The sequence below is a fragment of the Cryptomeria japonica genome, chromosome 10, assembly GCF_030272615.1.
Source record: "Cryptomeria japonica chromosome 10, Sugi_1.0, whole genome shotgun sequence".
NCBI lineage: Eukaryota > Viridiplantae > Streptophyta > Pinopsida > Cupressales > Cupressaceae > Cryptomeria > Cryptomeria japonica.
Genome location: NC_081414.1, coordinates 526,267,380 through 526,291,072, shown reverse-complemented (window position 1 = coordinate 526,291,072; position 23,693 = coordinate 526,267,380). Strand labels below are relative to the sequence as shown.

Here is a 23,693-nt window from a genome sequence, read left to right as displayed (position 1 = left end):
ATGCAATTATGCAATGAATACTTATAAAGGAAACCTAAATGATAAAAGAGCAACCCTAAGGATACCCTAGGTGAAGATAGAACTTGATCATGTGTCCTCATCATACGACCTAAGTAAGCTTAAGTCCTAGAGTACAAGATTACTCTTAACACTAAACTAGATTAACAGATTTCCATCTCATTCAACAAACTACAAATGCCCAACTAAAATGGAAATGCTGAGCTATGATAGAGTTGACTGTATAATTGACACTACAGGTTTAAGGAATATTCAAATCCCTTCTTTTTGGCCAATCACCTTATTAGTATATTACATATATTATGATATTGATGCTCACATACGATATGGTTTCCATGTAAGAAGTTTACAGTCCAAACTCCCATACAAGGAAGTATTCGCTGTTTCCTCAAATATAACAGAGATAAACATAGCAGCTGTACAAAACAGTTACCGTAAAGCTCGTTGATTAATGGATGTAGTCTCTATATCATCCATCTTGAGGTATAGGTAATTGCTATTATCCATGCTACATAGTGACTAATGCAAGTATTTCTTATATGTCAACAATAAAGAAACTAACGTTAGGCCTTTACAACACTATAGCACAGAATACTAAGCTACCATTCCGAGCCTGGAGATCTTAGGGTAGATGCTAATCCATTCTCAATTCTTCAACATTTAGCCAGGGAAATTGGGAATTTACTTTAAGCTATTAAGTTTGATGTGATGACTTAATTATTATATGTCCTTCACGTAGATACAAATTACATCCCTCTCATAACAGCCAATGAGTTCCCATTCCCTAAAAGACAAGATCACCCATGCAATCTCCCACTCAAACAAGGATTAATACAACTACTTCACCCATGGATTTAACAAGCTATTCTATCTTTGATACCAAATGAAATGAAAGGAACAATGCAAGTAAGAATAGATCTATACGAATTCTAGTGGAGTAACAACTAAGAGATAACACAAGATATACCTTGGAAAATTGTTTAGGAAAAACCAATCTGCAAAGCACAGTTGCTGTATTAATTTCAATAATAGGATTACGCAAGAGAAGAGCTTTGGAGGGAATTTCTTTAATGGGATTGGAAATAATATGCCAATATTTCATATAAACACTTGCACGCCATAATTTGGGTCCTCCTTGGGGGATCTCATTATCCCCATGATTTTTTTCAATTCTTTCTTTCATATTTATACAAATATTCAATTGTAAGTTGCACAAGTCAAAACTCTACATTTCAGGATAAAATTCTACAAATAGTATTTTCAAGTTTCTGCATAGCTAGATCAAGTGTGGGCTATCTTCCATTGCTTCCAAACAGGCAAATGCATTCTTCAGTACTGGGGGAATGCATTGCTTCCTTGCAATAACCTTCTCTTGGGACAACCTTTAGAAATTTCCTAACCTAAAGAAACCTACTAGAGATTTCATTCCCTAACAAGAAATCAAGCTTCAATTAATGCCTCCACTTGATGAAAATCGTCATGCACCAAACTCTACAAAAGATCTCATCTGTCAGGGAGATTTAATGTTATTTTATTAGCAGAATTTTAATTGTTGATTTTTTTTTTTGGATAACTTGTGTAGAAGCTTTTGTCCAACATTTCTAGATTAGCTGACAAAAAATGAAGGAAGAATTCATAAGCATATTGGTGACTGGATTGAAAAAAGAAATAGAAATAGTAGAGAAAACAAAAGTAGTTTGTTTTACAGTTTGTCTCTTGCTTAATAATTGTAGAAGAATTAAATCAACAAGTTACATAGGAATATGAATCATCTTTGATATAAACTTGTCTTGAAGTTTCAATGAATGATGTAATTTGACCTTTGCACCAAGATGGATTAATCTAGAAATGGTTCTTGCCAATGGATAGATTGTATAACTATAATCATTGTAGTGTACATGGGGGATGTGTCCTCTAGGTTTAATACACATCCATTGAATTGAGGATATCTTGGGGACAAGATGTACCCTGCTGTCCTCAGCGCTTGATCCCAAATAGGGGCTGTTTGTGGATGCCCTATTGTGCCTCTAGATGGCTAGTGGGGCATCCAAGGGTCACTTGAGTGTCCTGTTGTGACCTAATCACACATCACCCCATCCCAGATAGGGACCCCCCTAGCTTTTAGGCCCTTTTGGTCGTTTGGCCTTGGTTTTTGTGTGTGTTGGTAGCAATCTCTTCAAATCTCTCTGCGTTGCAGATGTTCAGGGGTCAGTTAGGGTTAATCTGCTTCTCTGTCAAGCAAATTCTATGAAGTCTAGGGGCCTGTTTTGTCCTTTTTCTAGGGTTTTGCTTTTTGTCCTAGATTTTAGGGGTTCCTGTTAGGGTTTCGGGAAAACTGAGCATGCGACTGAAATCAGGACCCTTCAAGGGACCTCCTAGTAAAATTTGAGCCCAAACGGAGCAACTTTCTATTTTTAGAAAGTCCCTATTTTTTAGGGATTTTTTCGAGTCCCGGAATGTCGCCATTTTGCCAAAAATCAAACTTACTATTTTTAGTAATTTCCATTTTTAGTAAGTTTCTATTTATAGTAAGTCATTATTGCACCCTGTTTGGGGATCTAATGTTGACACCTGGAAAGTTTCTATTTTTGGAAAGTCAGTACTGACAGGGTTAGTCAGACAAGGCGACAAGGATCAAGCGTTCGCAGACATTTCTAATTCCGGAAAGTCAGACAACAGACAAAGATAGCCAAAAATGGGTCAAGTGCTGGAAATCCATGCCTAAATGGAAAGCTCAGGAAAACACTTCAAAAGCACAGGTGGTCAAAATATTCTAAGTCTAGAAGCCATTCACAGGTGGAAAAATCCATGTATCCATGGACAAAGTGAAAATGCGCCCAAGACTGGGTTGGGGTGCCAAAACCAAGAAGGCATTCACAGGAGGAAAATTCCATGTATCCATGGACAGGGCTAAAATGCACCCAAGACTGGGCTGGGGTGCTGAAACCAAGAAGGCATTCATAGGAGGAAAATTCCACCAGTCCATGGATAGGGCTAAAATGCGCCCAAGACTGGGCTGGGGCGCTGAAACCAAGAAGGCATTCACAGGAGGAAAATTCCACCAGTCCATGGACAAGGCAAAAATGCGCCCAAGACTGGGCTGGGGCGTTGAAACCAAGAAGGCATTCACAGGAGGAAAATTCTACCAGTCCATGGACAGAGCTAAAATGCGCCCAAGACCGGGCTGGGGCACTGAAACCAAGAAGGCATTCACAGGAGGAAAATTCCACCAGTCTATGGACAAGGCTAAAATGCGCCCAAGACTGGGCTAGGGCGTTGAATTCAAGAATGCATTCACAAATGAAAAATCCATGAGTCCATGTACGCAGTGAAAATTTCACCTGAGCTAAAAATTGGAATTTTGCCTAAGGCATGGAATCCAAGGAGTCAAGTAAAGAATATTCATACTTAGTCTCTATTTTCATCATTTCGAAGTGCTTCCAAGTTGGTGGAAAACAATGTCCATTTGACATACCAGCTAATGGGAAATCTGGATTCCCATAGTGAGGCAACTGAAGGCTCTTCACAGGGTCAGGCAGGAAGAGAAGCCCGGATGGACAAAGGAAAAAATGCCCCAAAGAGGCCAAGAGCAACAAAGATGAAGGATATCCAGCAGGAAATCCCACACGAGGTTCAACAGGAAGCCTAGCAAGAGGAACCTCCACAAAAAAAGACAAGGACAGGAAGGGAGCATTCACCAGTTAGCTCCTCGAGCGTACGAGAAGTGGTGATGTTCCCACATCCCGCAGGCCCACTTCTGGGGGACATTCCAGCACCTAATATACTCAGCATCAATGCTTCACAGGGCCGTCATCAGCCAAGAAGTCAGAGGCAAGGAAGTTCCCCGCACCTGGAAGAAGTTCACCAAGATAGCTTCATGGAAACTATCCTTGGTGAAATGGAAGAGGAATCTCAGGAATAGGTACATGCAGACGATCATAGCCATTCCATCCCCACACCTGATTTGTTGATAGGCAGATTGGGGAATGAAGCAGAAGGAGGAACCAATCCTGCTCAAGAGTTAGAAGAATTATTGAAGAGGATGGATCAACCACTGGAAAGGAAGGCTCCCCGAAAGTTTTCCAAGGTAGTCAGGGAAGAATCCGGATCCTGGACTTTGCACATCGCTGAACCTGCAGTGGATAAAGATAGGAGTGAGATTAGGCAGGAGGATTACGTCATTAGACAAGTTGATTTTGGCCATGCTTCCACCGGTCAAGTTGTGGGGGATTTTGAAGATTCCTCCTTAGCCATGAAGGAGAAGTTGCTGAAATCAAAGGCAAAATGTAAGCGGCTGAGGGAGGAAAATAGATTTCTATGCGAATACGTCAGGAGCTTCAAAAGACCCCTCAGGGAAGCAGGTCCTTCATCCACTCCTCCTCCCTTCCTTCCCAAGGAAGTAGTTGATGATGCAAAACTTTTTAGAGCAATGGCACAAAATTCCCGGGAATGGGTAGAGGATGTCTACAATGAGGTAGGAAAATTCATTGAGGATCTAGCTTAGCTTCATTCAAAGTTCGTGGCCCTCCTAAGCAGATTAGAAACAACAGAAGGACTATGGGAGGATGTAGATGTTTACCAAGACTTAACCATTTCCCGGCTTAGGGCTTTGACGAAAACTCCAAGGCAAACTCTGGTGGACGGGAAAGTGATCCAAGAGAATGAAGCCTATGACTTTCCCCCATGGTTCTACGCCATCTGTTTAGGAAAGAACACCCTTGACAAATTCAGCATTGACTCTGTCACCTTGAAGGAGTCTATCAGAGGGATACAGGAAGAAATCCTTAGTGCCATGGAAGCTTTATTTTCAAGGAAACTCGATGACGGAGGAATAACGGTGAACTCCTTGAAATCCCAGTTGCACGATTTCTTCTTCGTCGGTTCGTTCCCTAAGGAACTTTTTGCAAATGTTTCTTCATTCTCTGGTATGATGAAGAAAACGCAGGAAGTCATGGCAGAGTGGGAAAGTTTCTTTTCCAGAAGCAAAGAGGAAATTGCCTTGATGGAATTCAACATCGAGAATGTGCCAAGTGTCTCCATCGGAGAACTAGAGGCCGTTGTCGGTAGATTCATTGCATATGCCATTAATGAATGAGATAACGGTCGTCCATTTTTGGACGAAAGTCTTTTGACAGAATAGTGATGGCGTACTTATAGCTAAAGGAATATTGACTAGGCGTGGGACTAGTCAACGCATGCCACCACCGGATAGAGAATCTTCTTGCATGCCGCCTTCTCATTATGGTTTTATGACAGATTCTTCGTGCATGTCGCCGTCACTTGGAGAATGATGGGCATTTATGATGGTGTCGGTTATATTCTAGGCATGGTCAACATCACGAGGCATTTAATGTGCTGAGTGGGCGCTATTTTAGGCTCTTTTAATTAATTGTGCATGGGCATAGTGGGTTGTTAATTGCAGATTCCCATCTTGTTGCACCATGAGTGGGGAATCTTTAGGGCAAACCCTAATTAGGGTTTTTTGCATGTAATCATGGCTTGAGGCCTATATAAGGGGGTGACCCCCTCATTTGTAAGGAGGAGAGACTATCGTCAGAGATTGTTGCTAAGAGTTTTTGAAGCAAACACTTAATACATTGTTCAATTGTTGGTGTGTTCTTGTGTTGTTTCGGAGCTCGCATGGTCTCATTCTCTTCATAGATTAGATTTGCTTTCATGCTGTTAGACGAACTGGATCTGATAGGATCGCTTGTTGCAAAATTCGTGCTCATACTTTTGGTATGCAACTGATTGTTGCGTACCGTGCAAAGTTAGCCTGAGCCTCCGTTATATGTGTATGTTTAACTTCGATTATAAAGAGAAGTTGTTCTCTTTGATGATTTCTCTTGATGATTTGAAAATCTTTAAACACGCCCCCTGAAGATTGCACCGCCTTCGTGTAGTTGTGCGTTGCTGGCAAAGCGAAGCGTGGTTGGATTTTGCACAAGTTATCTCGTCTCTTTGTTCATAGGATTAGATTACTTTTAGTTTAGTCTTTCTCTACCCTATTCCTATTTACTTTATGCATAATCCAAAATCCGAAAGATCCAAAACTAGAACCTTTATTGCAAATCATCCATACAAAAAATCCTTGAGCTTGTATAAGTTTCTTCAACATACGTAAGGCCCCTTGGGTTATCAGCAAACCCATCAAACAACTGAGTCACATCCACACACCGAAGGAACCTTGGGAATTAGCCGTTTGAACTTTAAGTAATCCTAGCATACGAACTAATCTTGATCAAGAGAGGATAAGGTGACCGTTGGTGACTTTATTCTGTGTTAGACGCGGTCATAAAAAACCCGTCAACATGTCCCAGGGACATCAGGGTGTTGCAATGGAAAAACAAAATTTAAACTTAAAACAAAACACAAAAAAACTTTGAAAATCAACTTTTTGTCCAAGGGTTTTTGATCAAGTGGTTACAACTATAGCTTCGCATTGTGGAGACCCACGTTCAAATCCTCAAAGTGCATATAAGGTGGAATTCCAAGCGGCGACTCTTGGTCTTTTCTTATTTGGCTGATACTAGCAATTTCTAACTTGTTATCTAAATGTTAATGTGCTTAAGGAGCTACACGTTGTATGGCTCATAATGAGCTCAAATTTATATCAGTTAGCTCCAATGCTTGTTTGAGCTATATTTGTAGATCATAAGATTTAAAAAAATCAACTCTTTGGCCCATTTTGCTATACAAAAGTAAGAATGTAGACAAGAGGGCATTGCTGATCAGAAGATAGATAGATTGACCATGGCCAATACTTTTCATAGACCACCCACCACCATTTGTTTTGTAGCTTCATGAACTAGAAAAAAGATTCGTAGACAAAGCTTCAAGGATTCACTAATACTGCTTGTCCAATGTTTGTGTTAATGTTTGTAGCTTCAGTTGAATGATCATTTAGAATAGATATAATATATGTTGATTAATAATAATATATTATTATGTTATATTATTATATTATTATTAATCATATAAAATTTAATATTCAATATTAATCTATTATATTATTCTAAATTAATAATTGATTGATGAAACATTATAATATTGATTAAATTATTATAATTAAAGGAGAGACATGTCCGTTCAAGGACATGCCTCTCCAAAGGAATATATATAGTATAATGTTATTCAATTTGAGAACACATAGAATTCCAAGATTGCAAGTATCAGATTGAATCAGAGATATACATTAAAATGCATCCAATAAAACCTGGGAAAATCAACATGGTATCAGAGCTCAGGCCTGTGAAGTTTAATTTGGAGGTTGGAGAGGGTTGGAGAATTCAGTTTTTTTAGAATTTTCAGTCTAAAATATGCCATTGTACGGCCCTTGGTTGGCCTCAAAATGAGGACTATAATATATGGATGGAAAGATCTGTGTTTCTAGTTTTCAAATATGTTTATCTCATCAAATTTGATTCAGTTTTGTGCAAGATATGACGACTTTGGTGCAGGTCACTTGAAACCCTACCTAGGGTTAGCAGTTTTGGGAAAAATGTCATAACTTTTGTTTTAACCGTTGGATCTTGCTATAACTTGGAGGAAATGTTTGTAATTAGCTTTTATAACATCTCACCGAAGAGATTCGATAAATTTGGTAAATTGCAAAAGTTATTAACGACTGTGTGTGGCAGATCATAATGAAAGTGTTGATCAAAATTATGAAAATGTTCTACATCATTCAAAGGGAATTATGATGAGAGATGATTCATGCGTGATATTTCTTATATGGGCTCACCTTATGAAAGGAAATGTTTTAAACTTAAGGACGAAAGCACAATAAAATTGAATTAAAGGGAGAAATAAATTGATGCTTATAAACGAATTGATGATTGAGACCAGATGCAGAGGGAGTCTGACATTTCAAAAGAGGACAAGAGGTTGATACAAGAACTTGAGCTTCAGAGGGAGAAGATGGTTCAGTCAACTTGTGACAATTTCGATCATAGTGATTGAGAGGGATTTTCACTATTGAAGGTGAAACACTTATGAGGTAAATAATGCTAAAACACATGTATGCAAGTTAGAGAAAGCACTGTATGGATTAAAACAAGCTCCTAGAGCATGGTACGAAAGAATTGACAGTTACTTATTAGAGATAGGTTTCTCTAAGAACATTGCTGATCCAAATCTGTATTTCAAAATAATCAAAGGTGAAATGTTGATACTCATATTATATGTAGATGACTTATTAATTACAGGCGAAGATCATCTCATTGCAAAATGCAAACAAGAACTAGCTTCAGAGTTTGAGATGAAGGATTTAAGTCTACTCCATTATTTCCTTGGATTAGAAGTATGGCAAAAACCAGATGGTATTTATCTAAATCAAGGTAAATACACCATTGACATTTTGAAGAGATTTGGAATGATGAATTGTAAGCCAATGTCATCTCCTATGGAAACAAACCTACATAAACTAAAAGAAGCTATAGTAGATTCCAAATTTGCAGATCCAACATTATACAGACAGATTATTGGATCATTAATGTACCTAGTCAATACCAGCCCTGATATATGTTATGCAGTAAATGCACTCAGCCAACACATGGTTGAACCCAAAGAAATACATTTGGTTGCAGTAAAGCATATATTGAGATATCTTCAAGGTACCTTGGACTATGGACTGCATTATGAACACATTGCATTGAACCTACATGGTTACTCTGATTCAGACTGGGCTGGAAGCATGATAGATAGGAAAAGCACTTCAGGATGCTGTTTCAGCTTGGGATCAGCTATGGTATCTTGGATCTGCAGAAAACAATCATCCGTAGCTCAGAGCTCCACAGAAGCTGAATATATAGCTGCATCCATGGCAGCTAAGGAAGCCGTATGGTTGAGGAAATTGATAGTAGGACTGTTTGGTGAAAGTCTGAAGCATACTATCATTCATTGTGACAATTAGAGTTGCATTAAACTTTCAGTGAATCCAGTTTTCCATGATAGATCCAAGTACATTGAGATCCCATATCACTATGTAAGAGACATGACAGAGAGAAAGGTAATAAGACTGGAATATGTCAATACAGGAGATCAGACAGCTGACATTCTCACCAAACCCCTAGCAAGAGTGAAAATTGATCACTTCAGGAGGTATCTTGGTATGGTTAAAATGTAATTGATGTCTAAAATTATGTAAACTTCTTGGTCATATACTTGAGTATATGAATTATGTAACCTTTCCCTGTGTTCATTCCTAAAGGATGACGATTCTTTAGTTAATGAACACTTGTATTTTAACATTGTAAGGTGACGATCTTATAAATGTTTGGAAGATCATATAAACTGAAAATCAGACAATTTGAATATCAGTAATATGATAAGTTATAGTAGACATTATGTAAGTGGATTAATGTCAGTGCACATACTATAACAGGGATATCAAAGTGAGTATATCCTTAGTATCACAGGCTGATACTTATAACAAGGATATCAAAGTGAGTATATCCTTAGTATCACAGGCTAATACTTAAAACAGGGATATCAAAGTGAGTATATCCTTAGAATCACAGGCTGATTCTTCACACCTAGGTGATGTAATTATCATGAGATTAGTGTTGAGCTAAATTAAGTTTTAGGTCTATACTCCTAAGACTAAGAGGGAGTGTTAAATTTAGTCTCAGTCGTAACTCTAAAATCGTAATCTGTTTTAGCGCCCAGAAAATTCGATTTTATACTTGCGATTTAATTTAGTATTAAACTAACATACTAGTTTGTTATTGTTATGTTTGGTTTAAGTAATCCCGCCGGTGTAGAAGGATCGTGGCTCTACACAGGGGTCACGGCCCTATGTGGAACCACGTGGTTCCACATAGGATCGCGACCCCTTGACAAATGATATATATCTGCCACCCTTGTTGAATAAAATTACATACGATACATGTGGTGAACGTAGAAGATATAATTGCTTGGTCTTCGCATCTGCAGAGGCAAATTGATAAGAGCTTGTGGATAGAATCGCCGACTGAGGCAATCCACGTGAGAGCTCATGGATAGAATCGCCGACTGAGGCAATCCACATAAGAGCTTGTGGATAGAATCGCTGACTGAGGCAATCCACGTGAGAGCTCATGGATAGAATCGCCGACTGAGGCAATCCACGTAAGAGCTTGTGGATAGAATCACCGACTGAGGCAATTCACGTGAGAGCTCACGGATAGAATCACCAATTGAGGCAATCCACACAAGAGCTTATGGATAGAATCGCCGACTGAGGCAATTCATGTGAGAGCTCATGGATAGAATCACCAATTGAGGCAATCCACACAAGAGCTTATGGATAGAATTGTCGACAGAGGCAATCCACGCAAGATCTTGTGAATAGAATCGCCGACGGAGGCAAATTCACACCTTGAGACTATGGTCCCCTGTGAGGAGCATCATATGGTTGATGCAAATACTCCCAATATCATGAGATGATATTTTTGAGTTATGGTGAATATCATGTGCCTTGATATTCTTGTTTATACCATACTTCCTGATATCATAGTGAGATAATATTTTCTCTATTCCATAATTAATCTAGACTTAATGCATTTGCATTGATTTTATCTTCCCTAGCTAAGAGGGAGTGTTAATTATGTTTTGTGTAGCTATGGTGAGGGCCATAAGTGTTGACATGGGAGATCACTACACATTATGTCTGATCATCCTCCCTAGCTAAGAGGGAGTGTTAATGTTTGTAGCTTCAATCGAATGATCATTTAGAATACATATAATATATGTTGATTAATAATAATATATTATTATGTTATATTATTATATTATTATTAATCACATAAAATTTAATATTCAATATTAATCTATTATATTATTCTAAATTAATAATTGATTGATGAAACATTATAATATTGATTAAATTATTATAATTAAAGGAGAGACATGTCCGTTCAAGGACATGCCTCTCCAAAGGAATATATATAGTATAATGTTATTCAATTTGAGAACACATAGAATTCCAAGAATGCAAGTATCAGATTGAATCAGATATATACATTAAAATACATCCAATAAAACTTGGGACAATCAACAGTTTGTTTCAACAATAAAATATTTTTTGTCCTTCTATCAAGGGTGGAATCTATATTTATGTTCATATGGCAAGGAGATTAGCATTTTGTTTTAGAGGACCCAACCTTGCCATCTTTGCTTCTAGTCACACCCATGGTAAGAGTTAAACTAAAAAAAAGACAGAGAAATGTAAAATCACCAATGCAACTCCCAAATCAGAGCATGGTGCAAGGGAAAGCATTGATAACTTTCCCATTATTATAATAAAAATTGTCGAAATGCCTCTTTTAGTGCAACTTCCAACATGGTACCCATCATCAAAATCATTGTACATGTCACCACCATCATGGGTAATTAAGGCACAAACAACACCAACAATCCACCCAACATTGTCTTTGTCTTTTTGTTTAAGGCTATTTTGATGGCATGCATGCAAGTTAGGGAGTCGATTGTTGCATAAATGTGTTCCAAAGTTGCTGCCTCATCACAAAATGATTGCAGTCCATTCTACAAGCAAGTGAAATGAAACATATAAAAAAAAGAAGGGTCCAAACAATATATAAATTGAGGTTCTCTCTCTAAGGCTTATGTTTATTAAGGAATGCATATGAAGTACTATAACAATCACTTTGAAAAACTCCAAAAATTTCACAAGTTTTCACTATTGTTTTTGGTCCAATTCAATTCTATTGTCCATACGAGACAAATAGCGATTTGGATGGAGTAGGCTTAAGAACGATCACTTGGTTAAACAATAAATTTTCTATGATTGATAAAAAAGAAAGAGTAATTAGTTGTAGCTTATTTAATATTCAGTAGTCTCAACTGAATACTCAGGAATTAATCGTAGCCAATTCGAGCTAACTTTTCCAATACAAAACAACAAATGAATAGCTGATTCGGGCTCTTCATAGGACAATCAACAAAACATGGTTGATACAAACCATGTTTCCATCCAATACGAGATGCGCACTAGAGTGGCCATTCAATTCTATAAGGATAAGAATAATAAATATGCTATGACCAGACGCTTCGACTCATTGGTACCAACTAGGTCTTGAGTCACTTCAAAAAAATCACAACATGCCCGATATATTAAATTCAAGTTTTCTGCAAGTCCTAAAAAGATCTTGTACCCTTCCTTGGGTTTTGGGCAACTGACCAAGTACAAAATCAATCCACTCCAAAGATTCTTTGAGTACTAGTGACTATCATATTTTATTCTTATACCAATTAGATTTAGAGTTTTATCTTTTAGGAAATAGGTCACATAACCTTACAATGTCCTTTGTATTTGAGTATTGGAAACATGCTTTGTTATTCAGATTGCCCACATACCCTTGTACTGACAAGATCAAAATACTAGAAAACTAGGTGTATAAAATATGTATTTTTGTTTGAGACTATGCTAATGTAACCATAGTGGCAAAAATCAGTTGGGGAAAAAATCGGCAAACCAAAAGTATAAGAGTTTTTGAAAAAATCAGGAAAAAATAGGCAAAAGATCAGGAAAAAATTGGATTAAAAAAAAACATAAAAAATTGTAGAAAAAGAGACAAAAACTTTTTTTTTTTAAAACTTGGGCATTTCCATAGCATAGAGATATAAAGAGCAAATAAAATAGAATTTAACCCATGAATTATAGAAAATATTATTTTCTTGTTTATAATCATGTTGCTGACTACATAGGCAAATATTCAGCTAACTTTTTAAGAGGGCAGTCACCAAATACACCAACTAGTTGTCTAAGTTTGAGATCATATATTAGCTAAGTCTATGAAGTAACTGAGATCAAAAGTTAACAGACAAGAGGTAATTGAGATCAAAAGTTAATAGACAAGTAGTAAAAGTGGAAGCCATTTTGAAGTGATCTAAGAATTTCATTGTGATTGAGGAAAGGAGTTTTGTAGGGTTAATTCAATATTTTAGAAAGCTTATCAAATCATATTCCACAATTGCAATGCATTATATTATAGCAACAAAAATCGTTTGGGGAAAAAATTGACAAACCAAAAGTACAAGATTTTTTGTTAAAATGGGTAAAAAATTGGATTTTAAAAAATTGTAAAAAATTGTAGAAAAATAGACAAACCATTTTTTAAAACTTAAGGGCATTTCCATAGGATAGAGAGATAGAGAGTAAATAAAACATAGTTTAACCCAAGAATTGTAGAAAATAGATTTTTGTTGTTTATATTCATATTGCTGATTACATAGACATATTCATTTAACTTTTTAAAAGGGCAGTCACCAAATAGTTGTCTAAGTCTGAGATTAAAGATTAGCTAAGTCTATGAAGTAGTTGAGATCAAAATTTACCAGATAGAGATCTAGCTATTGTTAGGAATTTAGTAAAAGTGGAACTCATTTTGAAGTGATCCAAGACTTTTATTGTGATTGAGGCAAGGAGTTTTCTTGGGGGTAGTTCAATATTTGAGAAAGCTTATCAAATCATATTCCACAGTTGCAATGCTTAATATTCCCTAATGGCAATTGGTAAATCTTTTATATGGGGTAGAATTCAACAAAAGGCATTTGTTTAGTTGAAGTCAAAGATTAGCAAGCCACTGGTTTAGGCAATACCTAGCTTGCAACTACTATTTTAGGTAGAGACAAATTTTAATGATTGTGTTGGAGGCTGTTTTATTACAAGTATGTAAGCTTGTTTGTTGTCATTCAGATTTATTTCATGGAGCACTTTGGATGTATTGCTCACATAATGAATTGTATGTCTTTGTTTGAGCAAAAATTAACTATATCAATTAAAAATAAAAAATCATATATCTATATCTATATATATTATAAATGTCTTCGAACATTTACTATTGTGGTAGAAACACGAGCCATTGGTGAGGTAGCCACCAAGGTTCAAATCCCTGTTGGGCCATTGAGCTCGTGAGCATTTTGCCTTTGTTGGGTTGTTGAGCTTGTGGGTTTGAACAAGTGAAGTGTGGGGAATGATGACCCCCCGAAAATGGCCTCGTGGGAAGAGATCCTTGGTAAATGGTCTCTCTGGGATTAGACCAAGCTAGAACCCAAGTTTCCTCCATCAAAAAATAATAAACATTATATATTATATTAAAAATTAAATATGGACATTATAAATTTTACATTATTTTTTATTTATAGTTTATTATATAACTATTAATATATATTCAGTCTATAAAGTTTAAAGTTTAAAACTACTTTATAGTATTAATTATAAACCATAGGGGTTCGCTCTTTCCCTGTCAAAATGCCATCTATAATAGTGCATAATAGTATTAATTTTATAGCTAGTGTATAATATTAATTATATAGTTGTTTGCATCATAATCCATGGGCTAGGGTGTGTAGAGAGCTTGAATCATACTGAAGCCGCAATTTGGAGAAGATTTTCCAGCTGCTTCAATACTATCTCATATGCCCCCCACGATTTAGGATGATTGAGGCCCTTTCAAATTTGGTTGGTGGCCACCATTGCTCCTCTCACTCCTTTATTTATGGATTTTTAGAGGTCAGAAAGAAAACTAAGGGACAAAATAACAAACTTTTTCAATGTTGATTCCACATTGATTCTGATTCCTTCTCGAATCAACCCTATTTCTAAGCAATTCGGTAATTTCATGAGTTTTTCTAGGGTTTTGCAAGTTTTTACAATGATTTTTTTCACTTTTTTGCCATTTTTTTTGGTTTTTTAACATGATTTTAATGTGACTAAAATGCAAAAAATCATTGAAATTTTGGTCAATGATTTTTTCGTGAAGCAAGATTTTTTCAGGGAATAAATCAGCTAGCTCTAGGATTCGGGATTAATCATGTATAATCATGATTTTTTGCAAACTATTGCTTCTATGAATGTAACTGTATGAGTGTGTACACAACCCTTTCTAGGGTTCAATTTTCCTAGACAGTTTTCCATTGGTTGCCACCCACTTAGGTGAAGAAGAGACAAAAACCTAGAGAAGAATCTACTTGCAAGCACCTAAAGGGGTGTTTGATGTGAAGTTTAATTTGAGTTCTATATTTTCTTATTTACTTAGAGCACATCTTTAATTTTTCTTCTTCGAAAGGTTACTAGTTTTACTTATTGCGTGTCTAGCGTTTAAAACCTACTTAGTTTACCTTTTTAAACAATGTATATTTAATTCAATTGGTATAATGATTATTTTACTATTGTAAGGTATGAAAATAGGGTTTCACAAGCTTAGCTATGTAAACTAGGGAAATGACCTATTTCACACACAACACATTAAAAGGGAGAATGAATCCAAGAGATTAGTTCTAGTAGGAAGAGGGTTGAATGCCAATTGAATTCGGTATCCTTTTGTTTGAGTTGAAGATGCAATTGACAAGATGTAAATTGAAGGTCCAATCTAGGATAAGAACGTACATGGATGAACTTAGAATGCTACAATTAACTGGTAAACAATCAAAAAATCTGCAATAGGTAGAGAAATGGCTAGGAAATCTAATAGTGCACTTGTAATAGTGATCCGGAGCTGAATCTATGGGACCAGGATGCCCGGATGCCCTAGTCTTCTGCCTTGTAGTTGGTTTCTAGAAATCTGCTTTCTAAGATTGCAAGTGAGATTCCTGCAAAATTTTGAGGGAAACCCTAAGGACAGGGGCACCCCTAGTGCCCTGGTCCAAACAGGGGTGCCCCAAGCCCCCTGGTCCCATAAAACTAGGTCCAAATTTTGAGAATGGATCTATATCAGTTTGCTGAAGGTCTCCTGAACTTTGTGTCCCTGTCGGCAACTTATACTTGCACACAAAAGGAGAGAAAGGATGTTGTGGATAGGGGTTTGCCTAGGTCAAACCCTTGGTTTGGAATTAACCCTAATTGAAATAGAAATTGAACTTGAATATTGAATTGGAAAAGCTTGTCTTTTGAGGACGAGGCTAGATCTGAAATTGAAATGCTTGAATGTAGATGATTATTCCTTCAATTGGTGATGCAATGCTCTTAGGATAAGTCCTTCATGTGTTGATGCAATAACATGATAAATCACATAAAATCCATCATGAAATCATAGATAAAATATAACATGAAGATGTCTTAAAGTAGTTTGTTTCTCTTTGAATTAGATATGTTCTTGAGGAGGAAGAATTGCTCTTGAATTGGATGATAATGTTAGCATGAGATAAGATAATGAAAATGAATTGAGAGGGATGCCTTATATAGGGATTTCATAATTGAAATCACCTTTAGACCAACTTAGATTTGGTGTATCTTTGCACAGAGCTAAATTTTAATTGATTAGGACCGCCAAATTTTCCTCCCAAAATTCGGGGAAAAATTCTTGGGATCAAGCGGAGCCAATTGTCTTAGTCTTGGCAGCGTTTCCCTGTATCTCTAGGGATGCAAGATAACGAGGTTCTAATGCTGATTCCACCTTGATGGCTCAAACCATGATGTATAGATATGCGAGATGTGTTTTGGAGGTTGACATTGGGGTAGGATTAAGGAAAATCAGGATAATAAAAGATAGAGGACACACCTAGATTTAAGGGCCCAAATAATAGATTGATGATGTAATAAAATGGAATAAGGCCTATAATATTGAATTAAATATTAATTAATTACAGTAAATGTCCTATAATGCATAGAGGAATGAGAAGTACTAAAATGAGTGCTAGGAGAGTGTGAAATTGGACACACTAATAAAGGTGTACAATTTATGATGCTACAACTATTACATTCAATCAAACGAAATCAATTAGATTAATCTATATAATCAATTCTATAATTGCTCATAACCATGGCTTATTCAACTAAAATAATATATCACGACAACATTTACTAGACTTATCCTTGAGAGAGTGATTAGTAAGAATCCACATTTGTTATTAATTCTCATCAATCCTAATTCAAAGGCCACACTCTAGGCTTATCAATTCTATCTAAAGAAATCTAATTTAAATTAAGTATAAGTAATTTCATCTATTTAAATTGATGAGCTACCCAAATTATAGATGTGGAGTTAGATTAGCTAAAAGATTATGTAACATTTTCTAATCATGTTGAGAGCATGCATTGGATAATAATCCACTAGCAAGAACATTAACAAATCCAACTTCAATTTAATGTAATTTGTTTTCGTCTATTTGAAGGTTACTATTGAAAGATTCAAGTAAAATTCATAATGACTAGAATTAGTAAAAATTGTGACCACTTGGTAACTAAAGCAATGATATTGATGATTAAAATTCAATATCTCTTCAAAATAATAACTAAGATCACTAAAAGTATAATAACTTGACAACAATGAAAAATGATGATGACTTGATAACAGATCAATTCAAATCAATTATTAATTAGTACTAGAGAATAGCAGCTGATTATTTTTGCATATGCGATACTAATCAAATCTATAGTTAGTATCAGATCAATGACTATACAAACCAAAGATTCTCTATTTGACCACTATTCAATGCTTATGGATATCACATTGATAATAGTATATGCAAAATTAAATAATACTAAAGAATAGCACTCTAATGACTAAAACCTTAACTATAACTACTCAATACTCATCGATCATTGTTAATCTTAACTGCATAATAATAATGAATAACACTTTCAAAATGATAGCTACACTGATGTACACAGATCATCAAACCATTACGTATAATTGAATAATATGCATTTTTAAAGACAACTAGATTTGCTTCTACTTTGTACTTTATATGTAATAGGGCCAGTGGTGAGGGTTTTGTGCTTGGTGGATGGGAAGAAAAGTTCAATCTGATATATTTATGAGGCCATGGATGGGCCAAATAGGCCATCCAAAACTATTACAAGGGGAATGCAAATAGATTTGTCCCTATCGGAAAGTGGAACTATCAACTCCACCAACCCATTCATGCAGCAAGGTACCACCTCAACCCCAAGTTTCTCTTCTTTGATAGCTTCATAGATGTTAGTGGGGAGGTTATGACACTTGAGCTTGAGGGGAGAGACCTCATCATTTTTAATTTGTAGAATTATAAGCAAACTAGGGGGAGGTGGTTTTCTTTGCCATTAGCTATACAAGGAAGAACCACCCAAACACTAACTAAGAAAAAGTTAAATCTTATATCTTGCAAGTTATAAATTACAATTATTAATAGAATATTTGTTTATTTACAAAATCTTAAATATCTTATTTGCAGGTTCTTGGTGGTAAGATTGGGATGGAAATACCCCAAATCTGCAAAGGCTAGCCCTCCAAATTTTGCCTCAACCTTGTAGTGCTTTTGGTTGTGAGCGCAATTGGAGTTTGTTTGATGCCATTCACACAAACGAAAGTTCTCCCAACAATGCCTCAATGATCTTGTTTATATACAATAAAGCCTTCAACTTTGCATAAGAAAAGTGGAGAACCAACTAGAGGAGCTTATTGATTTGGATGAGATTGGTTCCTATAGTGACTGGACCGTGTAGGATGATGAGCCCTCCTTGTTTGCAGAGGATGAGATTGCAGATTTTGAGAGGCAACTATGGAGGATGTGGCTGCAATAGAAGCATGGGAGATTGGATTGGATGGCATTGATTGGTAGAGAAGTCATTGTCATCTAGTAGTAGGGTGGAGTCATAGGCACAGTCGTCTAGGCCAAGCAGGGAGCTACAATCGAGTGTGAGGACCATACTCTCTATCCCCCAATTTTACACTAGGTTGGGGAAGAGGAAATTGTAAAAAATTATAATTTTACTTGCCTAGATATAAAATTTATGATGATGATTTTCAAAGACAACCATCATAAATTCATAATAGTTATCAGTTAGCAGCAATTTTATAATTCATATGTATTCAAGAATAAAATTTAATAGAAAACACTTCATGGTTTTTTAGATTCATTTGATGCATATTGTAATTGAATTTTGCAAAAAAATTGTGTTTTTCAAGAAATTTAAGTATTTTTTAAGTTGCCGAGTTGAATATTTTGGGCTTGCTGAGTACTCTCTGAGTTCGAGTTTGTGAACTATGCCTTAAACCACTGCCAAATCCAAGCTTCCTCTGCTCTTTGAGAAATAGACCTTTTCATGGTTAAACTAAATGGCACGTATGTAATCTCTGCTTTGGCAAATCATAAAACTGTTCCTTTTATCCATTCTCTTCAGGACTACTTTCAGAGCTGCCAAAAATGAGATGTCATAAATGGGAATAGCATGATTGGTAAAATTGGTGATCCTAGATCTGAATTTATCTACCAAAGTGTCTTTCGTAAGACTAAAAATAGAAATTAGGATGCCTCAATTGTTTATTTGCTAAAGAAGTAATTTGAAATATAACTATATCCACAATTTTCTGTTGTATTTTCTTAGTAGTATTAAAAAGTGGGAATTGAAATTTATCCTTATTTATTTGTTGACCATGGTAAGAGATAGATATCTAAACAACCTCTCGAGGCAGTGTCCAGTGCATTTTTTGCCTCACCCAAAAGAAATTTGTCATCCATAGGATGGACATGTGTGAGGTCTGCAGGCTTCACTCCTTTGGTAACACCTCTGGATAGTTCCCATCGCAAGAAAGATAACTCTCGTCCTTTGTACACCAGATAGGTTGAAAGGAGAGTCATTCAAAAACATTGAGGAAGAGGTCATGGAGAAAAAGATATTAGCGCATTCAAGCCACTCTATCATATGACATTACATTTAGAACACAGATTTGGATTTCAGAGGTCAAGATGGCTTGTATTGTTCATATCTATTATGTTATGCCTATCCTCAAGCTAATGATTCTTAACGAGGTTTCAGAACTTCTGGAAAATTCTATGGTGAAACAATTGACACTAAAAGAGGGGTAAAATTTTTTTCAAACTCAAAAAGAATACATAGCATTGCATTGCCCTTTCATTATTCACTAAGTTATCTAACAAAAAAGACTGTGCCAGAGGCAACTATCCCCGATCCACAATGTTCAAATTTAACATTTGATCAGAAGCCCATTTGGTCAAACAATTAGCAACTCCATTCCACTCCCTAGGAATATGACTAAAAGTAATAGATTCCAAAGATCCACACAGCCGAAGAATCTGTTTAAGAACCACAACTAACTGCCAACTAACATCATCAAGTTGTTGACCATTTAGCAAAGTCACCACCACCAGAGAATCAGACTCACAAATAATCCTTCGCCAACCAAGATCACAACCACGCTCCACAACATACAAGATGGCAAGAGCCTCCATTAAACTTATTAGTATGAATACCCTTATAAATCGAAAAAATAAACTGAATATCACCAGAACTATCACGACCAACCCCACCAATACCAGCATGGCCAGGATTTCCTCGTGATGAACCATCAGTGTTAATTTTCAAAACTTCCCAAGGAGGGATCCAATGACCCTCCCGATTTACCTTTCACAAAGGATGTCTACATCTATTCCGCATAACCTGTCCACCCCACATGGGAACACTTCCCTGAAGAGGAAAATTGAGGCGGTCGCAAATAGCAAAATCAACAGGATCTGCACCTCCAATTAAATCACAACTGTCTCGTGAAGAGAATGAATAATTTTCCACCACAAGTGTTGAACAACCAATCTAGCATCATGAAAAATCCTTCAATTCCTCTCCAACCAAATATGCCAGATGATAAAGATAGTCCCCAGAGTCTAGGCAACCTGAAGAAAATAAGTCTTAATAGGAGCCTTATCTCAGTGATCCCAGAACTTAGCCAAGGAAGACACATACTAGCAGGCTTGATTCCAATCACCCCACCAAAAATGTCAAATCTCCCTGGAAAAAAAGCATTGAAAGAAAAGATGAGAAACACACTCCTCACTATTCCGGCACAAAACGCACATCGAAGGACTCAAGAAGCCCCGCTTATGCAAATTATCCTAAGTAAGACATCGGCTCCAAACCACCAACCACATGAAGAAGTTGCATTTGGACTAAGAAAACTTGTTCCATACCAGCTTCCACCAAGGCACTTCAAATCCACCAAACAATTGCCTATCAAGCTCCAAATACCCTACAGAAATAGAATACTTACCAGAAGAATCATTACCCCAAGCAAGAACATCTTGCCCCTCCAAGGAGCTGCACTCATGAGCAGCAAGAATCCGGGACAACTCTTACCGGTCTGCATCTGATCCACCTGGCGGCCATTCGCAGGGAACCCTCCATCTACAACCAACCATTGGTCCTAAAATCCAAGCAGTCTTAAAAAGCTCTACCTTATCCCAACCAGCTGCAATAAAACTATCGCAAAGGGGTTGGAGATGCGGATATAAAGAAAGAATAGGGGGATTGCCATCTCAAGAATCCAACCAAAAAAGAGCTTCGGAGCCCTTATTACAGATCCAAAATAGACCATTCTTCACCAGATGAGCCCCAGTCTTCAGAGTGTGCCAAATCATAGAACCTCTTAAAGAAATTCACTGCTTCAATTTGCATGCCTTTTGGATGTCTGATAAATCGAGGTTGCTGTGGTCATTGGAGGTCTGCTAAAGAAGGGATTGTTAATTTGTTTCTATTCTCCTCACTCAGCCATTTGATTTGGGATCTATAGTCACACTTCATCTCTTTTCTAAGCTTTAGTTCATCCAATCTGTTTTGAAGTGAAGACACTGCAAGAAGAATGCCCCCTTTAGCCAACTACTCTCCCATCTTTTGTATGGCCATGCAACTGTTGCCAGTCCAATTCCTCTTCATTGTTTACTTTTAGCATTGATTTAATAAACCTTAAAGAGAGTTTCCCACTTCCACGTCTGAGTCATTTGTTGTCTAAGCTAATTCTTTTGTAATTGATATCATTTCAAATAAGAAGATAGATTTTCAGGGTTTGGTTTGCAGCAAGATTTTTAGAGAATAGGCCAATGATGAGATCAAGCCACATTTAGCACAACAGATAGGAGAACCAGCTGTATTATACTGTCTAGTACTTTTGTGTGTAAGCCACTATAATACTTTGGTTGTTCTAGGTAAAGGTGTCCACCATAGGAAATCATCCACAAAGTTGCAATCTATCTATATTACCTTGTAGCAGGGTGTTGGATTGGTCAAGATTTCCTTATGGTATTCTCTAATTTGGGCAAACATGTGCCACTGATTAAACTTATCTTTGATATTTATTTTAGTATGAATATGATATACATATTGGAGATTGTAGTGGTGAATCTATTTTTAGGTCACAAACAAGGATGCCGATTCGGTCAATCATTTGCTACTAATTAACTTATATCCAAAAATTTTGCCCTAGTTGTTAGGCAAACTTCGGTACTGAACATTTTACTATGTTATTATTCTTAAAGTTTGCTCTCTAAAAAGCAAGTTCCATAATGATTCTGGCATGTTTTAACAAACCATGACATATAATTGTCCATGTATGACTTGAATGCAGGTTTCAATTGATTCAATCAAAGCTGCAAATGGGCTTACCGATGACATGATTTATGCTGGAGACAAACTTATCATACCTTCCTAGGATTCTAGTTGGATTTTACAGTTTTCAAACTTTGTAGGACTCATCTGGTCTATCTATGGGATGTATGTGGGGGTCATGAGATTGAAATTAAAGAGAAAGTGTGCACCAATACATTTGGTCTATTGAAATGTTGATCCATTGATTGCTAAGGTCATCTTATCTAGACTTCATAATTTCCAGATTGTTATTACAGAGGGATCTTTTATCATTACCCAGATCTATATCCTGTGTGTTATGGAAAATTTTGCCTGAAAATTGAATCAAGTATCAACTATGAGATTTGTGTTTTTTATTAATTATTCTTTGGTTCTCTTCATCCTGATGATGGATCATGGAGTGTAATCCGCAACGTTGATGCAAAATTTTGAACATAAATGAATCCAGAAACAGAATTCGCTCTGTTTAATTCTTGTACATTCGCTCTGTTTAATTTTTGTACTTGAATGAAGTGCAAAACAATTTTTTTGTTCTATTATTCTTCTCAACCTCTTAAAGGTCACCCATCAAAAGTAATTATCACATTGCCTTTTTGGGAGAAGTATTGTTGCATGTTCTTCCAAAACAAAGACAGCTAAAAAGTAAAAAACAACAGTAATTAGTGCCATATTTAATACCAAATCCTCTGAAGTAATTCAATCTTCTTACTTGTATCTTCGCATTTATCACAGATTCTCAGTTGTGTAAATTTGTCATTGATTTTGTTTGGCTGTGAATGAACTGAAATGTCAGTTAGTTCTTCTCCTATTCGGTTAATGAATTTAAATTTTTCTCATTTTTAATATTTCACTGTTTTTATCATTCCTGGCTATTGGTTGCTTCGGTTCTCCCAAGATTTTTTTGTTTTGAAAAATACTGAAAGCATTTACTATTTTCCCATAACACTGTCAAACACTTTTCAGAATCTGCAGTTGTTTGCATGCATTTTTTATTGTTGACAAATGAATTCGCAACTAAATTATATGACAAATATATGTTTATGACGAAGTTGAATTTAATGCGATGAAGTGTCCTCAAGCAATAAGAATCTGTCGCATTTTTGTGGCTTCAATTCAATCTTCATTCCACTTGTTTATGATATATTAATTTGTATGTGACAATTCTTGAATTATGAAATATTATTATCATGGCAACGGGCTATTAGTATTATATCATGGCAATCTAAATTATGGTGACTTCGATATTGGATAGATACATAGTTGAAATATTCTATTTACCAATATGCATAAAGTAAATTTTGCGCAGACTTAATTTCAT

At 36.2% G+C, this 23,693-nt stretch overlaps 1 protein-coding gene across 2 annotated transcripts in view; it reads left to right on the top strand.

Moving 5' to 3' along the window:
• Positions 1 to 22,855, top strand: part of LOC131060804 (uncharacterized) — a 59,312-nt gene extending 36,457 nt beyond the window's left edge. For both annotated transcript variants that reach the window (XM_057994218.2, XM_057994217.2), the window contains one exon: positions 22,356 to 22,855. In XM_057994218.2, the coding sequence (XP_057850201.1) occupies positions 22,356 to 22,439 (84 nt within the window). In that variant the 3' untranslated portion in view covers positions 22,440 to 22,855. The remainder of the gene's footprint in view (positions 1 to 22,355) is intronic.
• The last annotated feature ends 838 nt before the right edge of the window (positions 22,856 to 23,693 follow it).